Source organism: Balaenoptera borealis, assembly GCF_965194805.1.
Source record: "Balaenoptera borealis genome assembly, chromosome: 15".
Classification (NCBI taxonomy): Eukaryota; Metazoa; Chordata; class Mammalia; order Artiodactyla; family Balaenopteridae; genus Balaenoptera; species Balaenoptera borealis.
In genome coordinates, this window is record NC_138871.1 from 73,387,173 (window position 1) to 73,411,443 (window position 24,271).

Below are 24,271 nucleotides of genomic sequence, written 5' to 3' on the forward strand. Positions count from 1 at the left end.
AGTCTGGCAGTTCTTCAAAAGTTAAGTATGAAATTATATGACCCAGCATTTATTCCACTCCTGAGGATGTTAACAGAGATGAAAACATGATCACGCAACAACCTGAACACAAATGTTCATAGCAGCACTATTTTTAATAGCTAAAAAGTGGAAACAACCCGAATGTCCATCAACTAATGGCTATTTAGGATGTTAGGAATATTCATACAATGGCCTATTATTCAGCAATAAAAACGACATGGATGAACCTTGAAAACATTATGTTGTGAAAAAAGCCAGTCACAAAAGACCACATATTGTATGATTCCATTTACATGAAATGTCCAAATAAATAAACCTACAGAAAGAATGTAGACTTGTGGCTGTCTAGAACTGAGGGTGGAGAAAGACTATTAATGGGGTTTCTTTTAGAGATAAAAATGTTCTAAAATCAGATTGTGATGGCTGCACAATCCTGTGAATATACTTAAAAAACACTGAGTTGTACACTTTAAATGGGTGAATTGTAAGGTATGTGAATTACATCTCAATAGCTTTTTTAAAAAAGGGAATGGATATGCTTCTTCTACTGGATGAAATGATGAAATGATGAAATGCAAATGTGATGGCTGGTGCCAACAGGCTATCTGAAGATCTCAAGTTAACTGGTGCTGAGATCCGCAGATTAACAATACTGGAGTCATGACTTTTGATCTAGCAGCTCTGAACTACTTCCCTCCGGACTTCTGCATGGGAAATAAAATAAAATGTATTCTGTAAGCCATTATTAGTGTGGATTTCCTATTACATCTAAATCTAACCCAAAAGTATACACTACCCAGTATAAAGCAAGTCATCCCATTTTCTATGCCTCAATTCCTTAATCTAGAAAATGGGTACCTTCAGTTTCCTTGATTGCAGCCCTAGCAAACAGTGCAAAAGATAACTAGGTAATGCATATGTTAAATATTTAATTTCTTGGAAACTAAACAAACTCAAGATGAGTTTCTTTGGATAATTTACGTTTGAACACAACACTTTATATGCAATTTCAGCAGGTTTGGAAACACTTCACTCATAATACTTATACTGTGTTGCATGTACTACCACAATTTTACTTTTGAAGGGAAGTGGGCAACAGGAAAAAAAAAAAACACCTCCCTCCCTTTTTTGCACAGAAATGTAACTAAAAGGCATTTTTTTCCCTAACAGTTACTATTCTGCTTAAAGTGATGGTATATTCCTAATGCAATTTTTAAAGACAAATAGACTTCAATAAATAAAACAGGCCAACAATAATCAAGAAGCCTGCCTTTTGAAACAAAACGAAAGACTGATACACTTAAAAACATCTGAAAGGATGCACACCAATATGTTATTAGTGGTTATCTCTGAATGGTGGAATAATAGGTGAGCTAAAGATCATTTTAGCGTAACTATATAATTTTCTCCAATGAATATGAATTATCTGTGCAAAAAACATACATTTAAATCAAGTGACAAAGAGCCAAATATTAGTCTACTGAATAAGCCACTTCTATTTGAAGATTCAGTGTGATGAGCAATGTTTAAATTAAATGGTTTGTACTAACAGCAAAGGGGTAAATCTTACTAAGGATTCTTCACGCTAGTTCAACTAAGGACACAAAGGATGGTGTAAGAAATAAACACAACCATTGAGTTAGTATTAAAAATACCACATTTTAACACTTCTGAGTACTAAATGAAAGTAACATTGGTTAAAGTACCTGGCAAACAGAAAGCACCTAATAAATGTTTGCTGATTCTCAAACTGAATGACTCTGCCAAATAAAAATGACAAATGCATCCATATGTAACTATTTCATAACAAACAAATGTAAATTATCTCACTGATCCTTTTAATGAACAGTATTTCATCTTTAAGACAACAGTTCTTTAACCATTAGCAAGATTGCTTTCAAAATACTTTAAGGCACTGAAATAGATGCATACATAATTTCAACACAATTAAGTATAATGAAAAGTATTCTGAAAGACAGAAGTATATAAAATAAATAAGATCACCTTTATAACCTGGATAATGCATAGTAATTTAACCAATAAATTAGAATCTGTAAAATTAGATATGTACTTCTGCATATGACCCCCAACAATGGTTTTAAACTGATTGATGACTCTTTTGAAACAACTACTTAGGTCAAATTGTATTCCACATCTAAGATGCTGGCTTTATTTTCAAGTTTGCCTTCCCTTACTAAATTCAGTTTGTTTTCTAAAGTCAACATGTTTTGGGTATTCTACATATTTAATTAACAACTTTAGAATTTTTAACTTTAATGTAAAAAGCTTTATCAGATGGTTCTCACTTTAGAAAACCTTTAAGAATATCATCCACATTAATTAGAGTTTTCACAGTTACAAAAATGAGGGTTCTTACTGATGACAGGTCTTTCTCTACAGAACTTCTCACTGGGGTGTATTCTGCATGTACACACAAGAAAACCTCTAATGTGTCTTCTGGTTAATAATTACTATAAACTGGAAAATCTACAAAGGAGGTCTTTTTATATGTACAAGAAAAATATTTCCAACAAGAAGTCCCTTTATAAAAATATATGGAGAGTCAAAAATTGACTTATATTTATGCAAATGAAAATTATAAAATGCTTCATGATAGGCCTATATGAAACATTTTCTTACAGATTCTTGAAAATATATTAACAATGACTTACGTTATATCTGATTTTACCATCCCCTCACTTTCTTAAGAATGCCATTATTTTTGTTTTACTGAAGAGACAGCTCTACCACAGCCGTAAACGTTACAGACAATAAATATTTTCTATTATATATCTGTTCATTTCTGAGGGTAAATGACAAAAGGAAAAGGCTCTCCTTTGTTCTCCCTCTCTTACTGATAAAAAGACCTCTACCACCTAGAAGGCTGAGAGCCAGAAAAGGAAGCATTCTTAAAATGAACTTCAAACATAAGATATATCTTATAAATCAGGTCATCTAGTTATGTGTGTATTTCCCTTTTGTTATCCCTGAGCCTTTAATAAAAACCTCATTTAAATGTTGCAGCCTTGTCTCAGCTGTGCTTACAGAAGATAAAGCACAGGTTTATCTTATGATTAGTTCAGAATTAAAGGGTGGGAGGACAGTCTAAGAACAAACCGGTGGAATACAATAAAATTTAAAGGTCTAACAGTCCGATTTCAGTTGAGTCTTGCACTGTCCATGGTGCAGCACGCAGGTTTTATTTTATTAGCGTGGAAGCTTAGTGCAGGATTTCCTGAAGACTGGTTCTCCTACTACATACCTAAGAATTACTTGAGATTAAAAATGTAGACATCTGGAACCCATACCAAATACAATGAATCGTTAAAATGTGTGTGGTAGGTGGCAGGTAATAGGCATTCTGAAAAGCTTCCCAAGTGATTCTTCCATATTAAGGCTTGAGAATCACTGCAAATCACTGCTTTATAAGATTAGCTCTTTCAAGGGTTCTGCAAGGTCAAAACTATTTTCATAATTATACTAAGATGTTATTTGCTTTTTTTCACTTTCTCATGAATGTACAGTAGCATTTACTATAGGCTACATGATGTGTGATACTGCAACAGACATATAGAAGCAGATGAGATTCCATCTGTCTTCTTTAAATCAGACAGTAAAGATATTTGCAAAAAATGACATACAATGCCACGTTTCTCACTAAATCTTTTTAAATTTTGGAAAATAGACATTTTTCATAAATATGTTCTTTATATTAACACGTTTATTATTTTTAATGAATATTTTATAACTTTTTATTTTAAATATGATATTAGTATTTATAACCCACAAAAACAAAAGGTCTTGAGACCAAAAAGTTTGAGAACTGCTCTTTCCAGCAGACATCCAGCACCCTATGAACATTACTGCTGTTAGGCATGGCCACTTAGTTCCTTGGCACATTCAATGTATATTTCACTTTAAATATGATTCAGTAGATCGTCTGCAAAAAGCTTCTTAAACTTATTGTCAGGCAAGGGGATTTAACCTGACAGGGAAATACTGAAGTGTAACCAGTTTTAGTTAAAAATCTAGCATGTTTTCCTTAGTGACATCAGAATGTAATAAATAATCCTTTGATATATAAATGGGCTGTGTGATGTATGAAATAGAAAACCATACTTTACACGACGCATTTAAAAAATGTCAATTAGTAACGTGACAACACTAGCATTAGATTCTACGTGAGTGGTGGCAAACAAATGGCCCACTCCAAATGTTAACTAAGAACCCCTAATTTTTGAAAGAAAATAAAGTAAGGAATAAACTGCGGTTCCTAGAGAAAAAAGAATTCTTTTAAATTTATACGTTTTGAAAATGTTGAAATGTATGTCAGCAGATTGATACTGACATTATACTAAGCTACACAATTTTATTCTTAAATGAAAATACATCCCAGATACTGTTGCCAAGTTAATATTTGAGTGTATCTTGCCATTGGACAATGCAAATTGGGAACACTTCTGAGGTTTAGGCATAGCTGTGGTGAAAGCAGTTCCTTCCAGCCTTTTGATTGTATTTCAGATAGATATAAAAAAATTGCATTGATGTTTTTAACCTGCCATGTATAATTTTTTAATGTATTGCTATTTAAAAAAATCTGAGACAGCTAACATTTAAACAAACCACTGCTGTTTGGGAATGATGTTTGAATGAAAGATGCTATGAACATATTCGCTAATTTATACTGTATTAAGATTTTAAATGATATAGTTATTTAATATATCTTACGTTAAATAACTGGTATTTGAAAATAAGTCTATTTTTCTTTCTGAGTAGCCTTCTGGGAAAAGTTCATTGAATATAGTTTCCAGTCATAGTTTACTTTCCTTACTTGTACTTATTTTAAAATCTTCTCATCAGGAGGGAGTTAAATAGTGCAAAGCCCAGCAAATCTGACTTCCTCCCCATTTTGGTGTACATGTCCACTTATGACCATCATTTTTCTGGAAACTTTCCACTTAGTGTATCAAAAATCAATGTTATGAAAGTTCTTTAAAAGGTTCAGCGGTTTTTTTGAGTCTCTGAATGATTACAGCATTCTGTAAATTGGCTTCTTCCAGTGTGAGTGTTTCATCTAGCAATGTGAGGAAAGGCAGAGCTGTTGCCAGGGAAAAGGGAGGACTTCTTTGAGATCCTTGGTATTTTTCGATGAAGTCTTTGATGTGGCTTACCCTGCAAAATAGTACAAACTATTAATATAATTTTATGAAAACCTGAATTAGCTAATTTAAGGTAATAACTTGTGATGATACCTGGCTATGTTAATACAGAATAATCAAATTATGATGATATAACTACTCACTTGGGCTATCTTTCAAAGGTTCACCCCTGATGATAGTCAGGAATCACTATTCCTTATCTTAGATGTGACAAGGGTATTATAGTTACATTTTGAGTCTCTATTTTTTAGAAACACATTCTGACATATCTACATATGAAACTATATGAAGTCTGGGATTTGCTTATTAACATAGTTCAGTGGGAACTGAGTGATGATGGATCACTATATCATCTCTTTGCTTTTGCATAAGCCTGAAAGTTTCTATAACAGAAAAATCTACGTATCTTGCTCTGAATGGATCAGAAATGGTCCAACCAGTAATCCTACACAGACACAGGCCGTATCTCTTCAATACGACGTCAGGCTGTGCTTCAAATCTAGTCAAGAAAATTCTTAACCCAGTGCAGGTAGATTTTCAGTTAGTATAATGAACACTATAATGTAATATAATCACTGCAATCTTTTTTTTTTAATAACAGTGATTTTTAAAAATTTATTTATTTTATTTATTTTTGGCTGCATTTGGGTCTTCATTGCTGCACGCGGGCTTTCTTTAGTTGTGGCAAGCGGGGTCTACTCTTCGTTGCAGTGCACGTGCTTCTCATTGCGGTGGCTTGTCTTTGTTACGGAGCATGGGCTCTAGGCGTGTGGGCTTCAGTAGTTGTGGCACATGGGCTCAGTAGTTGTGGCTCACAGCCTCTAGAGTGCAGGCTCAGTAGTTGTGGCACATGGGCTTCGTTGCTCCGTGGCATGTGGGATCTTCCCGGACCAGGGCTCGAACCCGTGTCCCCTGCATTGGCAGGCGGATTCTTAACCATTGCGCCACCAGGGAAGTCCTCCCAATCACTGCAATCTTGAAGGTAGCTCAAAGTTATGTTCATATAAGTATATGCGTGTGTATATAGAAAGGGAAAGTACGTATACAGTTGATCGAAATTAAGATGCCACTGGGAGTTCCCTGGTGGCCTAGTGGTTAGGATCCTGGACTTTCACTGTCGTGGCCTGGGCTCAATCCCTGGTCGGGGAACTGAGATCCTGCAAGCCAGGCGGCACGGCCAAAAAAAACCCCCTGAGATGCCACTGATTCTAAGACTTGCCATTTTATATACTACTAAAATTTTAAAAAATCCAGATTATGACAAAATAATTTCTTAAACACTTAGAATTTTTATATTTATTGAAAGAGCACTTTTAACTAATTTTCACACAAACATTCATCAAATTACTTACTTCCAAAATAAGATTAGAATAAAATGGTTAAGTCATTCCTAACAGTTGAACGTTATTCAGACTCAGATCCTTCAAGTCACTTCTGATTCAGTCATTGATGTACATGTTTTTCCATATAATACTCCCTTCTGTATCATCGGGTGTGTTGATGATACAGCAGTACTTTGAAAAGTGCTCCACTACTGTCTCTGGGATGATCTTTCATTGAGCTGACACTTGTTCTGCATGCTTTGAGGCAGATGCCAAGGCAAAGACAATTGTGTCATGACTGCCATATGGCCAACAAGAAATTATAAGGATGCATCCCCATTTCAGAGATGCTAAAACGTGAAAAAATGTGCAAACAAGAATTAATGCGGCTTCCCCGGTGGCGCAGTGGTTGAGAATCTGCCTGCCAATGCAGGGGACACGGGTTCGAGCCCTGGTCTGGGAAAATCCCACATGCCGTGGAGCAACTAGGCCCGTAAGCAACAACTACTAAGCCTGCGTGTCTGGAGCTTGTGCTCCGCAACAAGAGAGGCCATGACAGTGAGAGGCCCGTGCACCGCGATGAAGAGTGGCCCCCGCTCGCCGCAAGTAGAGAAAGCCCTCGCACAGAAACGAAGACCCAACACAGCCAAAAATAAATAAATAAACAAACAAACAAATAAATAAATAAAATTTAAAAAAAAAGAATTAATGAAATATGGCATCACCAAAGACAGAATTTTCCCATTCAATCAAATTCACCAATTGCCACTCTGTTAACCTGTGCAGGTTACCAAAAAAATCAAGAAAATGGTCACTTGTATTTATTTGGGTACCAAAAATTGGATAACGAAAGGCTAAAGCTTATGGAAAAGAATGTAAGTACAAAAAACCCCACTAAAGATTAAAGGAACCGTGCAGTAAAAATTAAAAATGGGTACTGTGATCTCTACAATACTACTATGAGAATAAAGAAATGCCAATCTAAAAAGCTAAGAGAGGATAAAAAATAATACTCATTAAGCTCAAAAAGAGGCAAGAAAGGAGGAGCGAAGAATAAAAAGACATGGGGTAAAGAGAAAACAAAGAGCAAGATGGTAGCCTTAAACCTAACTAGTTCAGAATATTATAAAACATTATAAAAACTGGACTAAACATTCCAGTTAGAAAACAAAGCTTGGGGCTTCCCTGGTGGTGCAGTGCTTGAGAATCTGCCTGCCAATGCAGGGGACACGGGTTCAAGCCCTGGTCTGGGAAGATCCCACATGCCGCAGAGCAACTAGGCCCGTGAGCCACAATTGCTGAGCCTGCGCGTCTGGAGCCTGTGCTCCGCAACAAGAGAGGCCGCAATAGTGAGAGGCCCGCGCACCGCGATGAAGAGTGGCCCCCACTTGCCGCAACTGGAGAAAGCCCTCGCACAGAAACGAAGACCCAACACAGCCATAAATAAATAAATAAATAAATAAATAAATAATTTAAAAAAAAAAAAAACAAAGCTTGGTTCATTATCACTTAATTAAATACCGTTGGCCAGTCAAAGGTTTTTAAATGCTTCAAGTCAGTCAGGGAAAAAAATGGTAGATGACTATTTGTTACTGAAAATGCCAGAAGTATTTTTCTAGACAAAGAAGTTGGGATTAAAATATTTTATTTCCCTAAAAAGAAACAAACCTGAGTTGTAGACAACAAACTTATGGTTACCAAGAGGGGAAGGGTAGGGTGAGACGAACTGGGAGAGTGGGATTGACATATATACACTACTATGTATAAAATAGATAATAATGAGAACCTACTGGCATACAGGCCAGATATGAGAGGGAGTTGTGGTGGCCCAGATCAGGGAATCCAAGTCCAGGTTGGGTGAAGAGGACGTCTGCACAGGAAAGCGGCCCATCTTCCTGGTGTCAGAGTCTGACCAGCACGAGGAGGGCGCCCATGTAGAGGGAGGCAGGTGGGGACGGTTGCAGTACGAGCAGGGTTAGGAGTGTGTCCACACAGAAGAGGTGTTCAGTGCAGAGTGTCAGAAGCCAAGTTGGGTTAGGAATATAGGAGAGGTGGTGCACAACAGGCTGTCTCAAGCAGAATAAAAAGAGCATCCATACAGAGGAGGGGCCAACTGCAGTGTGTCAGAACCAGAAAGAGGTGGAGAGTGACCACTCATGGGGGAGGAAAAGCAGCACTGACTGCCAGAGCCCAGGAGGGCAAACAGGTCACTGGCATGATGTGATGTGTCAAGAGACCCAGCAGGAAGAGGAAGGCTTCCAGGCTGGGGAGGAGGCAGCAGTAGAAGAAGGGGACTGGTTACATGTAGGATAACTGATCAATAAATAAATATATTGGGGGCTTTCCTGGTGGTGCAGAGGTTAAGACTCTGTGCTCCCAATGAAGGGGGCCCGGGTTCAATTCCTGGTCAGGGAACTAGATCACACATGCATACCGCAACTAAGAGTTCACATGCCAGAACTAAGGAGCCCGCCTGCCGCAACTAAGACCCAGGGCAACCAATAAATAAATATTTAATAAATAAATATATTGAGAATAACTGGAGCCAAGTTTCTCACTGAAGAAAGTTAAACTGAAGAAAGTGAAGTAGTTACAAATACGGAAAGGGGAAAACTAGAATAAACCCTGTGGTGGTGAATTGAAATTAGAGGTATCTATGTGAACTCATGGTTTTCGCTATGCAAAGATATAGAAATACAGATGTAAATGTGTGTGTATATATATGCATATGTGTATGTATGTATAGACACCTGTAGCTCTTTCCACTCAGAGGGCCTGGGAATGGTGGCAATAAGTATACCTAGTAACCAGATCCTCAATACCCTTGGCCACTAAAAAGAACCAGGGCTTCTTAGAAAACGTACAGAACGAACCTGAAAAAAAATTTTGTGCCAATAAACAAGAAAATGCTCAAAGAATGATGGGAAGATGTAAAAAGTTTAAAGGAGGTCCCAGGGACTTGGAAACCTATATACAATATGTTCCTACTTTAATTAAAATGAAAAAACATTTTAAGATGAGATAAAAGACTGGAAAAATCCATCAAACTAGTAGTAGTGATTATCTCTGGGTGATGGAATTTAACTTGATTTCAATTTCTTTCAGTACTTTCCTGTGTTATCATTCCTTTTCTACAATTAACAGAAAAATACACACATAATGCTAATGATCAACTTAAAAACATATTAAAAATAATTCTTTTAAAATTATGTATCTAGGGCTTCCCTGGTGGCGCAGTGGTTGAGAATCTGCCTGCTAATGCAGGGGACACAGGCTCGAGCTCTGGTCTGGGAAGATCCCACATGCCGCGGAGCAGCTAGGCCCGTGAGCCACAACTGAGCCTGCGCTTCTGGAGTCTGTGCTCCACAACAAGAGAGGCCACGATAGTGAGAGGCCCGCGCACCGCGATGAAGAGTGGCCCCCGCTTGCCACAACTAGAGAAAGTCCTCACACAGAAACAAAGACCCAACACAGCCAAAAATAAATAAATGAAAAAAAAAAAAAAAAAGATACAGGATGCCCACTTCAATTTGCATTTCAGATAAACAATGAAAAATATTTTTAAAAAAATTATGTATCTAGGTAAGCAGGAAAACTAATGAAATGATAATCCATAAAACAGACTGAAAATACTTCATTAATGTCCAAGAATTTCCATTGTCATGAAACATTATATTTAGAGAACTATTTATTAAGATCCTTAGTTCTTAAAAATAGCTGTTGACTGACCTGAAAAGAAGAAATACAATTAAAACTTAGGGAACAAATCAGACAAATAATGAAATGGAAGACTCACCTATGAGAAATGTTAAATTTCTGGACAATCCTTTTCCCATTGGCTAACCAGATCTGTATATTAGTGATGGGTTCCAGACTGTTTAGTGGGACAGCAGACAACTTATTTTTATTCTCAACTTCAATAGTCTTCGCTTTAGAAACAATTTTTGGTGTAGCACTAAGAAAATGCAGACAACAAGTCAGATGCATGTTTTTCATTAAGCAGAACTTTATCATTAAACAATTACTATAAAAACTTTACAGTAAGTATAGCTTTTAGGAAGATTTTACCTAGTCACAGCTGTTCCCTAACACATAAAGATATTAATATCAGTTATATCCATCATACATGATGATTATAGGAATCTAACAAAATTATGCACATCTAAGTAATTTGTAAGCTTGTGGACTGTTACGTAAGTATACTTGAAGAGTATACTTATGTATTTGAATAGTGCCTTAGAGAACAATTTTATAGTGCTGACAGATCTATGGGCTTTACCTTTACCTACCCCCCAGGTTAAAATTTCTAAAAGAAATTATAAGTTCTCTGTAGAGAACAGTCCTTGGGTTATAAAGGAAATGAAAGGAAACAAAGTATTTCCTCATCACTCTGAAAGTCACATTGGGATATTTTTACATGTGTGGATGAATATGCATTTATATACCGTACCAATCTTGATAATTAATATATGAGAATTCATAAAAATGAAAGCAATCCTATATTTAACCTCTTTGCATATTCTGCCATAGGCATAATTAGATAAGATGAATACTGCAAAGTTTGAAAATATTGGGCTGGTCAAAAAGTTCATTCGGGTTTTTCGGAAGAGCTTATGAAAAACCCGAACGAACTTCTTGGCCAACCCAATAATTAAAGGCTCTGATACTGATACTAACTTTATCAGGCATTGTTTCACTTTTATTACCTCAAAATTCAGATAATGATCAGAGAACACAATGCTGAAGGCATTGGTAACTATAATACAGAACCCTATGTCCAAACGCTAGCCTATGCACTCTGACATTAATGGCAAAGCTCAAGTGGTGGGTGCAAGGGAGAAAAAATGATTTATCCACCCAATTTTGCCCAACGTCCTCATTAAGCCAGGCACTTTTGATCAGATAAAACCAAAAAAGCCACCATGACTTTTCAGTGTAGTGCCAGCATATGTTAATTTACACTAAGGTGAATATGACTTAGAAGTTCTCATAAAAGTTAACATGAAAAATCTCATTTCCAATGGGAGAAATGATAACTCTATATATGTGGTCTACGTAGTAAAATAATGACAGGCTGAATATTAGTCAAACCTCTGCTTATGGAAATTACAGATCATGAGCCTACTCACCTTCCCAGTCTGTGACCCTGTCCTGAGAAGGGCTGGAACACAGGCTTCGTTGACATACATACTTCATTTTTCTTATCTTCAACTTTAACATCGACCTCCTCTTTATCAAAAACTCCCTGTAATTCTAAAGGTAATTCCCTTGGAAAGTAAAGAAAGAAAGTGATAAAGCCCCTAATATGTTTTTTCTTTCTCTGAAAAACATACTGTGCATGTAAAAAGAATAGAAAAATATACAGAAATAAGAGGCATATATATTCTATACAATAAAAACTAAATGTATTTAAAATAGTACAGTTAGAGAAAAATCAAGCTCTTATTTCATTCTTTAAAATGAAAATATAGCTACATGCTGGTTCTAGAAAAACAAGACATAAAAAAATGTAAACACATATAGATTTAAGAAAGAAAATGACAGCCCACCTCCCCCAAAAGTGACAGCCCTTATAATTCCACTCTCACTCTAATAAAAAACTTTGGGGTGTATCTCCTAAATTTTCTCTCTCTATATAGTAAAATTCCACATAATAATTATATTTTTTCCAAAGATGGTATTATCATTCTATGTACATTATTCTGTATTTTGCAAACTGCTTTAAAAAAAAAAACCAATATACCACAGAAATCTTCTCATGTTAGTATATGGATATATGTCATTCATTTTTACCACATGCACACTGTTATTCTGTTATAAAGTAGATCAAATGGTACAAACATATAAAATACTCTTTTCATCTTTTTCTTACTGATTTGTAAGAAATATGTATATATTCCATTTACAGGATATATGTGAAAAAAGTATTCCCAGTTTGGCATTTGATTTTACATAATCAAATTTATCTTTCTTATATTGCTTCTGGGATTCATGCCAACTATAACTATATGCAACAACATGGATGAACATCCCAAAGAAATAAGCTGAGTAGACACAAAAAATAAACATATTGCATTTACATAGAGTTCAAAAAAACATAAAATGAAAAAATTATAAAGAAAAGCAAAGAACAACTTACTACTAAAGTTAGGATAGCATTACTTCTGTGATATTGCTACAAGTAATGTGTAATTTAATCTTATCATGAGGATGAAATCAGATAAATCTGAATTGAGAGACATTCTACATAATTTGGGCCCATAATCTTCAAGTGTCAAGGTCATTAAAAAAAGACAAAAACAAAAACTGAGAAACTGTTCCCTCTTGAAGGAGACTAAAGAGACATGACATTTAAAAGCAATGTGTAATTCTGAATTGGATGCTTTTGCTATAAAGGATAATATTAAGATAAAAAGTAAAACCTGAATACATTCTGAGGAATAATTGGTAATAATATTATACATCAATAGATGGTTGTATTGTGGTTACATAGGAAAATATATTTCCTTTTTAATAAAAATACAAACTAAAGTATTCAGGATGATGAGGCATCACTTTAGCAACTTACTCTCAAATGCTTTTAGAAAAGTTCTTTGTACCACACTTGCAACTTCTGTATTAGTTTGAAAAAGATTCCAAATTAATTATATTATATAATATAGAGACATTTAAAATCTGTATATACATTGTACATATACATATATACAGACCTGTATATGTGTATGTATATATTGAAAATTGGTTAGATGTAGAATACTATCAACCCTTCTGAAATAAAAACTGACCAAAATAAGTACATTGCACAACTAAATTGATGTTACACATAAAATCATGTGCTAAGGACAGTGTCATAGGACAGATATTTAATTTTGTATATCTTTTTAGGAAAGCAGAAGCATGAATATGAGCATCAATTGCTGAAAGAATGTTCATGCTTTTTATTCATTAATTTTCTTTCTATCAATCTATCATGAAAGAGTAATCGGAGGTTCAGTTCGAACTTTAAGCACAATTATAAGAAAACATAGGAGTAAGGGACTTCCCTGGTGGTCCAGCAGTTAAGACTCTGTGCTCCCAATGCAGGGGGCACAGGTTCGATCCCTGGTCAGGGAACTAGATCCCACATGCCACAACTAAAAGATTCCACATGCTGCAACTAAGACCTGGCGCAGCCAAATAAATAAAATAAATAAATATTAAAAAACAAAAAAAAGAAAACATAGGAGTAAAATCTTCAAGGCCCTGAATTAGGCGATGGTTTCTTAGATATAACACCAGAGCCAAAAGTGACAAAAAAAAAAAAAAAAAATCGATAAATCAGATCTCATCAAATTTAAAACTTTTATGCCTCAAAGGACATCATCAAAAAATGAAAAGACAACACAAAGAATGGGAGAGAATATTGTCTCCAAAATACATCATGAACTCTTACAACTCAACAGCAAGGCAAATAACCCAATTTTAAAAATAGGCAAGGGAAAAAAAAAATGGACAAAGGATTTGTACAGACATTTCTTCAAAGAAGATACACATGTGGTCCATAAGTACATGAAAAGATGCTCAGTATTACCGGTCATTAGAGAAATGCAAATCAAAACCACAACAAGACACCAGTTCTTATTCACTTGGATAGTTATAATTTAAAAAACGAGACACTAACGTGTTGGCAAGGATATGGAAAAACTGGAACTATCATACACTGTTGGTGGAAATATAAAATGATGCAGTAACTTTGGAATACAGTTTGGCAGTTCTTCATAAACAGAGTTAACAACAATTCCACTCCTAGACCTAAGAGAATTGAAAACATATGTCCACACAAAAACTTGTACACAATGTTCGTAGAAGCATTATTCGTAATAACTAAGATGTGGAAATAGCCCGAATATCTATCCACTGATAAATGGATAAACTAAATGTGGTATACCCATACAATGCAACACTATCTGGCAATAAAGAGGAATGAAGAACTGTTAAAAGCTACAACATGAATGAACTTTGAGAACATTATGCTGAGTGAAAGAAATCAGACATAAAATGATTCCATTATATGCAATGTTCAAACTAGGCAAATCCATAAAAGTAGAAAGTAGATTGTGGTTGCGCAGGGCTGTGAGGAGGGGCAAATGGAGAGTGATTACTAGTATGGGGTTTCCTTTTAGGGTGAAGAAATGTTCCTGAATGAACAGTGCTGATAGTTGCATAACTCTGTGAATATATTAAAAAATAATGAATTGTATACTTTAAAAGGGTAAATTCTATGGTAGGCTAATTATATCTCAATAAAGTGGTAATTTAAAAAATAAAGTTATTATTTTTAAAAAAATTAAATACAAGGATAGTCACAGATATTTTTTGATAGTGGGAGACATATGAAATAATCATATTATCAACAACTAAGCATATATATAAAAATTATGGGTCATCATTGTAACAAAACAATATGCAGATATAGTCAAGTATTTCAAGATAGTCAAAAAATTTTTTTAACAATATTATTATTTTTAAAAATAAAGTTATTTATTTATTTATCTATTTCTGGCTGCAGTGGGTCTTTGTTGCTGCATGTGGGCTTTTCCCTGGTTGTGGCTAGTGGGGGCTACTCTTCGTCGTGGTTCGCAGGCTTCTCATTGTGGTGGCTTCTCTTGTTGCGGAGCACAGGCTCTAGGCGCATGGGCCTCAGTAGTTGTGGCACGTAAGCTCAGTAGTTGTGGCGCATAGGCTTAGTTGCTCCAAGGCATGTGGGATCTTCCCAGACCAGGGCTTGAACTCATGTCCCCTGCATTGGCAGGCGGTTTCTTAACCACCGTGCCAAAAGGGAAGCCCTGACAGGCAGATTCTTAACCACTGCATGACGAGGTAAGTCCCAAGACAGTCAAAATTAAAATAATATATATATATGTATATTATATTGGGACTTCCCTGGTGGCACAGTGGTTAGGAATCTGCCTGCCAATGCAGGGGACACGGGTTCGAGCCCTGGTCTGGGAAGATCCCACATGCCGTGGAGCAACTAAGCCTGTGTGCCACAACTACTGAGTCTGCGCTCTAGAGCCCGTGTGCCACAACTACTGAGCCCGCGTGCCACAACTACTGAACCTGAGCTCTAGAACCCGCGAGCCACAACTACTGAGCCCGTGTGCCAAAACTACTGAAGCCCGCGTGCCACAACTACTGAAGCCCACGTGCCTAGAGCTTGTGCTCCGCAACAAGAGAAGCCACCGCAATGAGAAGCCTGCGCATCACAACGAAGAGTAACCCCCACTTGCCGCAACTAGAGAAAGCCTGCGCACAGCAAGGAAGACCCAATGCAGCTAAAAAAAAAAAAAAACAAAAACCAAAAAAAGACACGTAGGATGTTATGTGGTATTAAGTAACAATTGGCAAAGTGAATTAATTTAAGTCAGATTTTGGTTGGTCAGAGTTCAAATTCCTGACCCTTCAAAATTACAGCTGTGGTTCTTTTAAGAAAACTCATCTTATGAAAAAAATCTGAATTTATAAAAGAAAAAGTGTCTTTGAATGCATAGGAACATGTGAACAACATTAAAAGGAATCTTCTAAATGAAATATATCTAAAATATCCTTCTTGGACTTCCCTGGTGGTGCAGTGGTTAAGAATCCGCCTCCCAATGCAGGGGACACGGGTTCAAGCCCTGGTCCAGGAAGATCCCACATGCCGTGGAGCAACTAACCCCTTGTGCCACAACTACTGAGCCTGCGCTCTAGAGGCCTCGAGCCACAACTACTGAGCCCACGTGCCACAACTACTGAAGCCCACACGCCTAGAGCCTGTGCTCCACAACAAGAGAAGCCACCGCAATGAGAAGCCCGCGCACCACAACGAAGAGTAGCCCCCGCTCTCCACAACTACAGAAAGTCCGCGAGCAGCAATGAAGACCCAACACAGCCAAAAATAAATAAATTAATTTAAAATAAATAAATAAATAAAATATCCTTCTATTTACAAAGATTGCTTACCCTTTTTTGATGGAGTTCAGAAACTGCTGACTTGCACCATCAGAATAACTTCTGAAATCATCATTGACTGTGAATCCATTTTTCCATAATTTTATACTTATATCTGCCTGCAAAGCAGTAAGAAAAAAAATGCATCATGTTAATAAATGAAATGTACTAATAAACTAAAAGTCCCTTGAAACTTTCTTCTATCGGTGTATATTTTATGTATCAATCTTTTCTTTAAAATTGAGATATACCTGACATATAACATTGTATTAGTCTTAGGTATACAACATAATGGTTTGATATATATATCTATTGTAAAATGATTAAAGAATAAGTGTAGTTAACATCCATTACCACACACAGCTACAAATTTTTTTTTAAATTTTTATTTATTTATTTATTTATGGCTATGTTGGGTCTTCGTTTCTGTGCGAGGGCCCTCTCCAGTTGCGGCAAGTGGGGGCCACTCTTCATCGCGGTGTGTGGGCCTCTCACTATCGCGGCCTCTCTTGTTGCGGAGCACAGGCTCCAGACGCTCAGGCTCAGCAATTGTGGCTCACGGGCCTAGTCGCTCCGCGGCATGTGGGATCTTCCCAGACCAGGGCTCGAACCCGTGTCCCCTGCACTGTCCTCAACCACTGCGCCACCAGGGAAGCCCTACACATTTTTTAAATATACCATTCTTAACAGCAAGCTTCAAATGTAAAATATCAAAAATTATAATGTACACATAAAATATGGTTCATAATGAATAATATTTTAAAATAATTCATTAATAATTTTGTTTAAGAGAGCTCATTTGCAAAAATATTCTGAGCCCTGTCTTAGAGGACACTAAAGCTTTCTGGCCAGAACAGACTTCTCAACAGTTAGAGAAGGACTTTGAAATGACTTGAACATTAGACTTTGAACATTAAGAATAATAAAGGGGGAAAAAAAAAACTATTGAGTAATTAATGGCTATTCCTTCAAATATAAACTATCAGTGTTACTGTTATCAATATTTCATCTCTCAACATCTTGTTGATCATCTCCTAAGAACATTATTTATTCACTCATTCAATCAAAGAAGTCACTGTAGAAATATAGAAAGGTTCAGAAATACAGTAGAATGCAGGGATGCTTCAGGCTGAACACAGAAGGACTGATTAAAAACCATTTAAGAAAATAGACTATTAGAGGTCTTCCCTTGTCTCTAGCATTTATTCATTCAGCATATGTTTACTGAGTGACTAATATGTAACAGACACTCCATTAAGATGTTAGGGAAAACAATCACAATAATGATAGCATATATTATTAGCCTGCCTGCCTATCTATCTGTCTGTCTACGTACCTATCTGAGAGAGCACTTGTGTGTACACTTATATGTACCAAACACTGTTTAAAGTACTTTCCCTACATAAATTTATTTAATCCTCCTAAAATCCACACAAGGTGGGTATTATTATTATTATCCTTTTTATAGATGGGAAAATAGAAACACAGAAGATTAATTAAATTGCCCAATATTACATAGTCAGTAAGGGTGGAGCTGGGGTTGGAATCCATACTATCAACCACTATACTATATTACCTCTTTTTTTTACCTGTAACCAAACTGCCAAGACTCTGCTCTCATGGTACTCACAGAAAAGAATAAGAAATAAAAAAATTGTACAAATGAACTTACTTACAGAACAGAAATAGAGTCACAGATGTAGAAAACAAACTTATGGTTACCAACGGGGAAAGTGGCAGGGAGGGATAAATTGGAAGATTCGGATTAACACATATATAAAACAGACAACTAATAAGGACCTACTGTATAGCACAGGGAATCCTACTCAAATACTCTGTAATGACCTATACAGGAAAAGAATCTAGAAAAGACTGGATATATGTATATGTGTAACTGATTCACTTCGCTGTACAGCAGAAACTAATACAACATTGTAAATCAACTATACTCCAATAAAAATTAATTTTAAAAAAAAGAAAAGAATGAGAACAAAACAAATAGGAAAAGAGCACATAAAGACACTGAGGAGTGGAATTCCCTAGCAGTCCAGTGGTTAGGACCGGTACTTTCACTGCTGAGGGCCCGGGGTTCAATCCTTGGTCAGGGAACTATCCCACAAGCTGCATGGCACAGCCAAAAAAAAAAAAAAAAAAAGACACTGAGGAAAACAGAAGAAACTTAAAAACAAAAATCCAAAAATGATAATTAATACACTTATATAAGAGAGGATGTCTGAAAGGGAGTAGGAGGGAATATTCAGGGAGCAAAAGAGCTCTTAGAAACTTAAAATGGAAATTAAATAAAAGGACTGAATATAAGGTTGAAGAAATATTACAATTAAAATAGAACAAAACAACAAAGAGGTGGAAAACAGGAGAAATAATAAGAGACTCAGTCCAAGAGATCCATTATCTAAGTAAAAATATTATAGAGAGACAGACAACAGAGGGGAGCAAAATATCGAGAAGCAACATGAGAAAATGTCCTAAAAGAGTAATATACAAGTTTCTGTATTGAATGAATGAAAAAGAATCTATACCAAGGCCCATCAGAACATGAGGAGATTAAAGAAAAGATGCTAATAGGTTGCAGGGAGCAAAAACATGCCACACACACAGGCTCAGATGCCAAAACAGCAATCTATCAATCATGTGTGAAGGCAGAATAAAGGCAAATTCAGGTGCGCAAGGTTTTAAGCCATCCATTTCCCATGCACTCTTTTTACACGCACTTTCTGCATAAAACACCTCAAGACTGGCTTCATAAAAATGGAAACATACAGGGTAGGGGTTGGGAGAGGCACAGAATTCAGTGCACCAGAAGTGAGAGGAGAGATAAATAAAGTGCTCAGGATCATAGATTCCAGGGCAGCAGCAGTGTAACTCCCCTAGAGGACATCGGAGAAAGAAGGCCTTCACCACAGTTGTCCTGCAGAAAAAATTAAACTGGTAAAATTATCTAATATGTTCAAACATACCGGAAAAAGATACAGCCTGCTATCAGAGTTCGGGGATGAATAAATGACAGGCACAAAGAAATAAAGGCAATATGGAAGGGAAAAAACTATTAATTCTAATGAAAATTTAAAAGGCAGTCAGGAAAAGAAATATAACACACTATATGACTCAGTGATGCTGTACAGTATTTACAAAGTCATAAAGATATAAACAATGATAATTGATTTAATCCCAAATTATGATATAATTATGTTAGTCAAATGAGAGGAGGTGGTTTGGGGATGAGGGGAAGGAAGAATAAGAGCTAAATTCTCATTTTCTATTTTTAAAAAGTCAATACATAATTTGAAAAAACTAAAAAATCAAGAACTATCATTATTAGTATATTATTAGAAATATAGTCTTTATACAAGAAGAAACAGTTAAGACTACCTCTGGGTAGTGATTACCTCTGGGAAGTAGATATCACGGCCATGGAGGAACCGGGCTGCTATTTTTCAACCTAAGTCCTTCAGACTTCAGTCTGAAGAACTAAAGAACTCTCTCCGAGCTCTCAATGCAGGGGGTCCGGATTCGATCACTGGTCAGGGAACTAGACCTCACATGCGTGTCGCAACTAAGAGTTTGCATGCCACAACTAAGGAGCCCGCCCGCCTGCCGCAACTAAGACCCAGTGCAACCAAATAAAATAAATAAATAAAAAATATATTAAAAAAAAAAATTTTAAAGGCAAATTAGAGTAAAGGGATCTCTTTAATGTCTGTCTGACTTCGAAAAGCCAGCTAGATTCTCATAATTGCTGCTGCCTTCAGTCTGCTGTGATATGGCATTTTGATTGAAGTACATTAAAAAAAAAAAAAATCAAGCCTCAAACAGATATGTAGTTGCAAAGAGAAGCATTTTAATAGCTTTTCCAAGATACTACATCAAAATGTAGTAAGTGGTAGTATCTCAAAAGTTAGTTGAAAATATCACATGATAACACATATGTAGAATCTAAAAAAATGATACAAGTGAATATATTTACAAAACAGAAACAGACTCATAGATATAGAAAACAAACTTATGGCTACCAAAGGGGAAAGGTGGGGTGAGGGATAAATTAAGAGTTTGGGATTAACAGATAAACACTACTACATATAAAATAGATAAACAACAAGGGCCTCCTGCATAGCACAGGGAACTTATATTCACTATCTTGTAATAACCTATAATGAAAAAGAATTTGAAAAAGAATATATATATTACATATATTTTACATATATTATATATATCATATATATTTTATATACATTATATATATTATATATATTTTATATATTATATATATATATATATAATATATATATATATAAAAAACTGAATCACTTTGCTGTACATCTGAAACTAACACAACTTTTTTCTTTTTTTGGCCACGCCACGTGGCTTGTGGGATCTTAGCTCCCCAGCGAGGGACTGAACCTGTGCCCTCAGCAGGGAAAGCTCAGAGTCCTAACCACTGGACAGCCAGGGAATTTCCTAACACAACATTTTAAATCAACTGTACTTCAATTTAAAAAAAAAAAAGTTGAGGGACTTCCCTGGTGGCACAGTGGTTAAGAATCTGCCTGCCAATGCAGGGGACACAGGCTCGATCCCTGGTCTAGGAAGATCCCACATGCTGCGGAGCAACTAAGCCCGTGTGCCACAACTACAGAACCTGTGCTCTAGAGCCTGCGAGCCACAGCTACTGAGCCCACGTGCCACAACTACTGAAGCCTGCGCGCCTAGAGCCTGTGCTCTGCAACGAGAAGCCATCGCAATGAGAAGCATGCACACTGCAACGAAGAGTAGCCCCCGCTCGCTGCAACTAGAGAAAGCCCACGTGCAAAAACAAAGACCCAACGCAGCCAAAAATAAGTAAATGAAAAATAAAAAATTTTATTCAAAAAAAAAAGTTAGTTGAGAATCTGAACATGGAATCTGAAACTTAAAGGTATATTTATTAATATGACAATAATCCTATCAGAAATATCTTTTAAGTTTTGAGAAGCTGTCAAGTGCATGATGGCAGTTTATCAAAATTCTTACCTTCACTTAAAAAAGTTGATAAAATCATATCTTATCATTTGCAACAAATACTGTAAGTTGTTTCCCTTGAAGTGTCAGACTTACTTCATACATTTTGAGAAAATGTCTGCAGAATATCCAAGACTGAATAACTAGTTGTCTGTAAATCACTTTCATGTAAAAACAGTACACCATGAAAAAGCAGAGTGTCCAGCTTGTATCTCAAGCAATGGTACTTTTCCTTAAGATACTTCTGTATATTGTAGAAATGTTTTACATACACTTCATATTTTATCACATAGAATATTTGTAAGACATGTATTAAAGAGTTGGGATTTAATGAAATGTGTAAATTTTACTGCTTCATCAAGGAAATTTTTAATTGAAACGAGTGTTTTGTCTCCCTGCAAGTTCAAGGAAAGAATACAGTAGTTACTGGTTCAGAGTGGTATCACTGCCTCAATTCCTCCTAAGGTGCCAGTTTTGCCTACCATTGCTTTTGCAGTATCAGTGCAAACTCAACACAGTGAAAAAAGTAAATAATATCTTACTATTATTATGAAAACAGTTTTGACCTCTAAAGGGCCATATTTTGAGAAGCACTGGGAAAGAAAAAATTTATGGACACTTACCTGTTTCTTTTGTTCAGTGGGAGACACACATTTGGCACCAACCTTCTGAGCTTCCTCAAAAAGGCTGTCAACAAAATATTCACAATTTGTTTGCTGATTATCACTAAGAGGTTGGTGGTCAGATCCTGTTTCACAAACCCTATACACACACAAAAAAAAGAAAAATAAGCACTATTAACCACTAATTCTCTAAAAATTTACACAAATTGTTCTAGTTAAAGGATCTAGAACTGACACGCTACCTCCATGCCTGCAGTTGAGACTCTCTTCTGAATTAACATAGTAGATATGTGGCCTCGGGAAGTCATTAACACTTATGGTCCAGAGCAGGGTTTTCTCAACTTCAGTCCATTGATATTTGGGGAGGGTTAATTCTTTGTTGGGCAGGCTGTCCTGTACACTGTAGGAAGTTTAGCAGCATCTGTGGCCGTTAAACCACTAGACGCCAGTAGCATGGACATCCCCCAACCCCCCAGTGTTATAATAATAAAAAACATCTTTAGACAATGCCAGATGGCCTCTGGGGGTGGGATGGGCAAAACTTCACCAGGTTGAAAACCACCGGTCCAGAGTAAAAACACGTGATCTTTGTAAAGTTCTCAAAATGGCTTTAAGAGGGGTTGCTATGTACTTTTTGGTAACACAAAGCACTCTTGAAACTAAAGGTGGTAAGGTGTGAGGAACAGTCATAATCATAGTTATGCTCCTTTGCACACTTCAGAATGAAATTTCCCACTCAAGACTTTCATCTGTAGTGGTTTAATACTCTACCGGGTTTTTTTTTTCTTTCTTTCTTTTTAAATTGAGGTACAACTGACATACAACATTATTTTAGTTTCAGGTATACAACATAATTCAATGCTTGTACGTACTGCAAAATAATCACCACAATGTCTAGTTAATTGTTAATTGTTAACATCAATCACCATTTACTCTCTTGGCAACTTTCAGATATACAGTACAGTGTTATTAACTAAAGTCTCCATGATGTACATTATATCCCATGACTTATTTATTTTATAACTGGAAGTTTGTACCTCTTGACCACCTTCCTCCATTTTGCCCACCCCATCTACTATTTTTGTATGTGTATGTGTGTTTATATTTTGTCATAAAAGAAATATTACCTAAGATTTTGTTTGATAAAAGGATGGTTTCTGGTTGATCTTTTCTAAAGTCACATAGAAAATTCATAAATGTACTGAGAGATAATTTCTCAGATTTCTCAGATAATAATCAACACTTTTATAGTTCTTACACTGTGCCAGGATCTGCAAGGCAGATATTTTTATCCACAATTTATAGATAAGGAAAATGAGTCACAAAGAGGTTAAGTTACATGTTAGAGATTACACAGCTAGTAAGTGGCAGAAACAGAATTCAAACGCTGTTAATCTGTCTTCCAAGTCTATGCTCCTAGCCATGATACATTATAAAGCCTCTCTTAATAGCTAATATTTACTAAGCATTTATTAATACATGTTAGGAACTTTTCTAAGCGCTTTACATGTGTTTACTCTTTCAATCTTCACAGTGACCTAAAAGGCACATATTGTTTTTATCCTCATTTACTAGGTAAAGAAAAAGCTTAAGCAATTTGCCCAAGATCACAAAGCTATTGGGAGGCAGAGCTGGAAACTGAACTCAGGCTTCTAATGCCCCTACTCTTTTTCAATTTATTTATTTATTTATTATTTATTTTTGGCTGTGTTGGGTCTTTGTTGCTGAGCATGGGCTTTCTCTAGTTGCGGCGAGTGGGGGCTACTCTTCGTTGTGGTGCGCAGGCTTCTCATTGAGGTGGCTTCTCTTGCTGTGGAGCATGGGCTCTAGGCACGCGGGCTTCAGTGGCTGCGGCACGCGGGCTCAGTAGCTGTGGCTCGCGGGCTCTAGAGCACAGACTCAGTATTTGTGGCGCACGGGCTTAGTTGCTCCTCGGCATGTGGGATCTTCCTGGACCAGGACTCGAACCCATGTACTCTGCATTGGCAGGCAGATTCTTAACCACTGCGTCACCAGGGAAGTCCTAATGCCCGTATGCCTCTACTCTTAATCACTGTGCTAGACTGTCTCTCAAAATAGTCACTATTATATTGTTAATAAAATGCTGATAGCAGGGACTTCCCTGGTGGTCCAGAGGCTAAGACTCAGTGCTCCCAATGCA

At 36.4% G+C, this 24,271-nt stretch overlaps 1 protein-coding gene across 2 annotated transcripts in view; it reads right to left on the reverse strand.

Annotated features, from left to right (window-relative positions):
- Positions 1-115: 115 nt before the first annotated feature.
- UBXN2A (UBX domain protein 2A) overlaps positions 116-24,271 on the reverse strand; it is a 48,607-nt gene continuing 24,451 nt past the window's right edge. Inside the window, exons 3-7 of one of the 2 annotated variants that reach the window (XM_082358450.1) lie at positions 22,111-22,249; positions 16,484-16,590; positions 11,632-11,769; positions 10,299-10,457; positions 116-725 (exon numbers count right to left, since the gene is read on the reverse strand). In XM_082358450.1, coding sequence (XP_082214576.1) covers positions 680-725; positions 10,299-10,457; positions 11,632-11,769; positions 16,484-16,590; positions 22,111-22,249 — 589 coding nt within the window. In that variant the 3' untranslated portion in view covers positions 116-679. Of the gene's footprint in view, positions 726-3,722; positions 5,194-10,298; positions 10,458-11,631; positions 11,770-16,483; positions 16,591-22,110; positions 22,250-24,271 lie in introns of those variants that run through there. The other variant, XM_082358449.1, reaches the window with a different exon arrangement.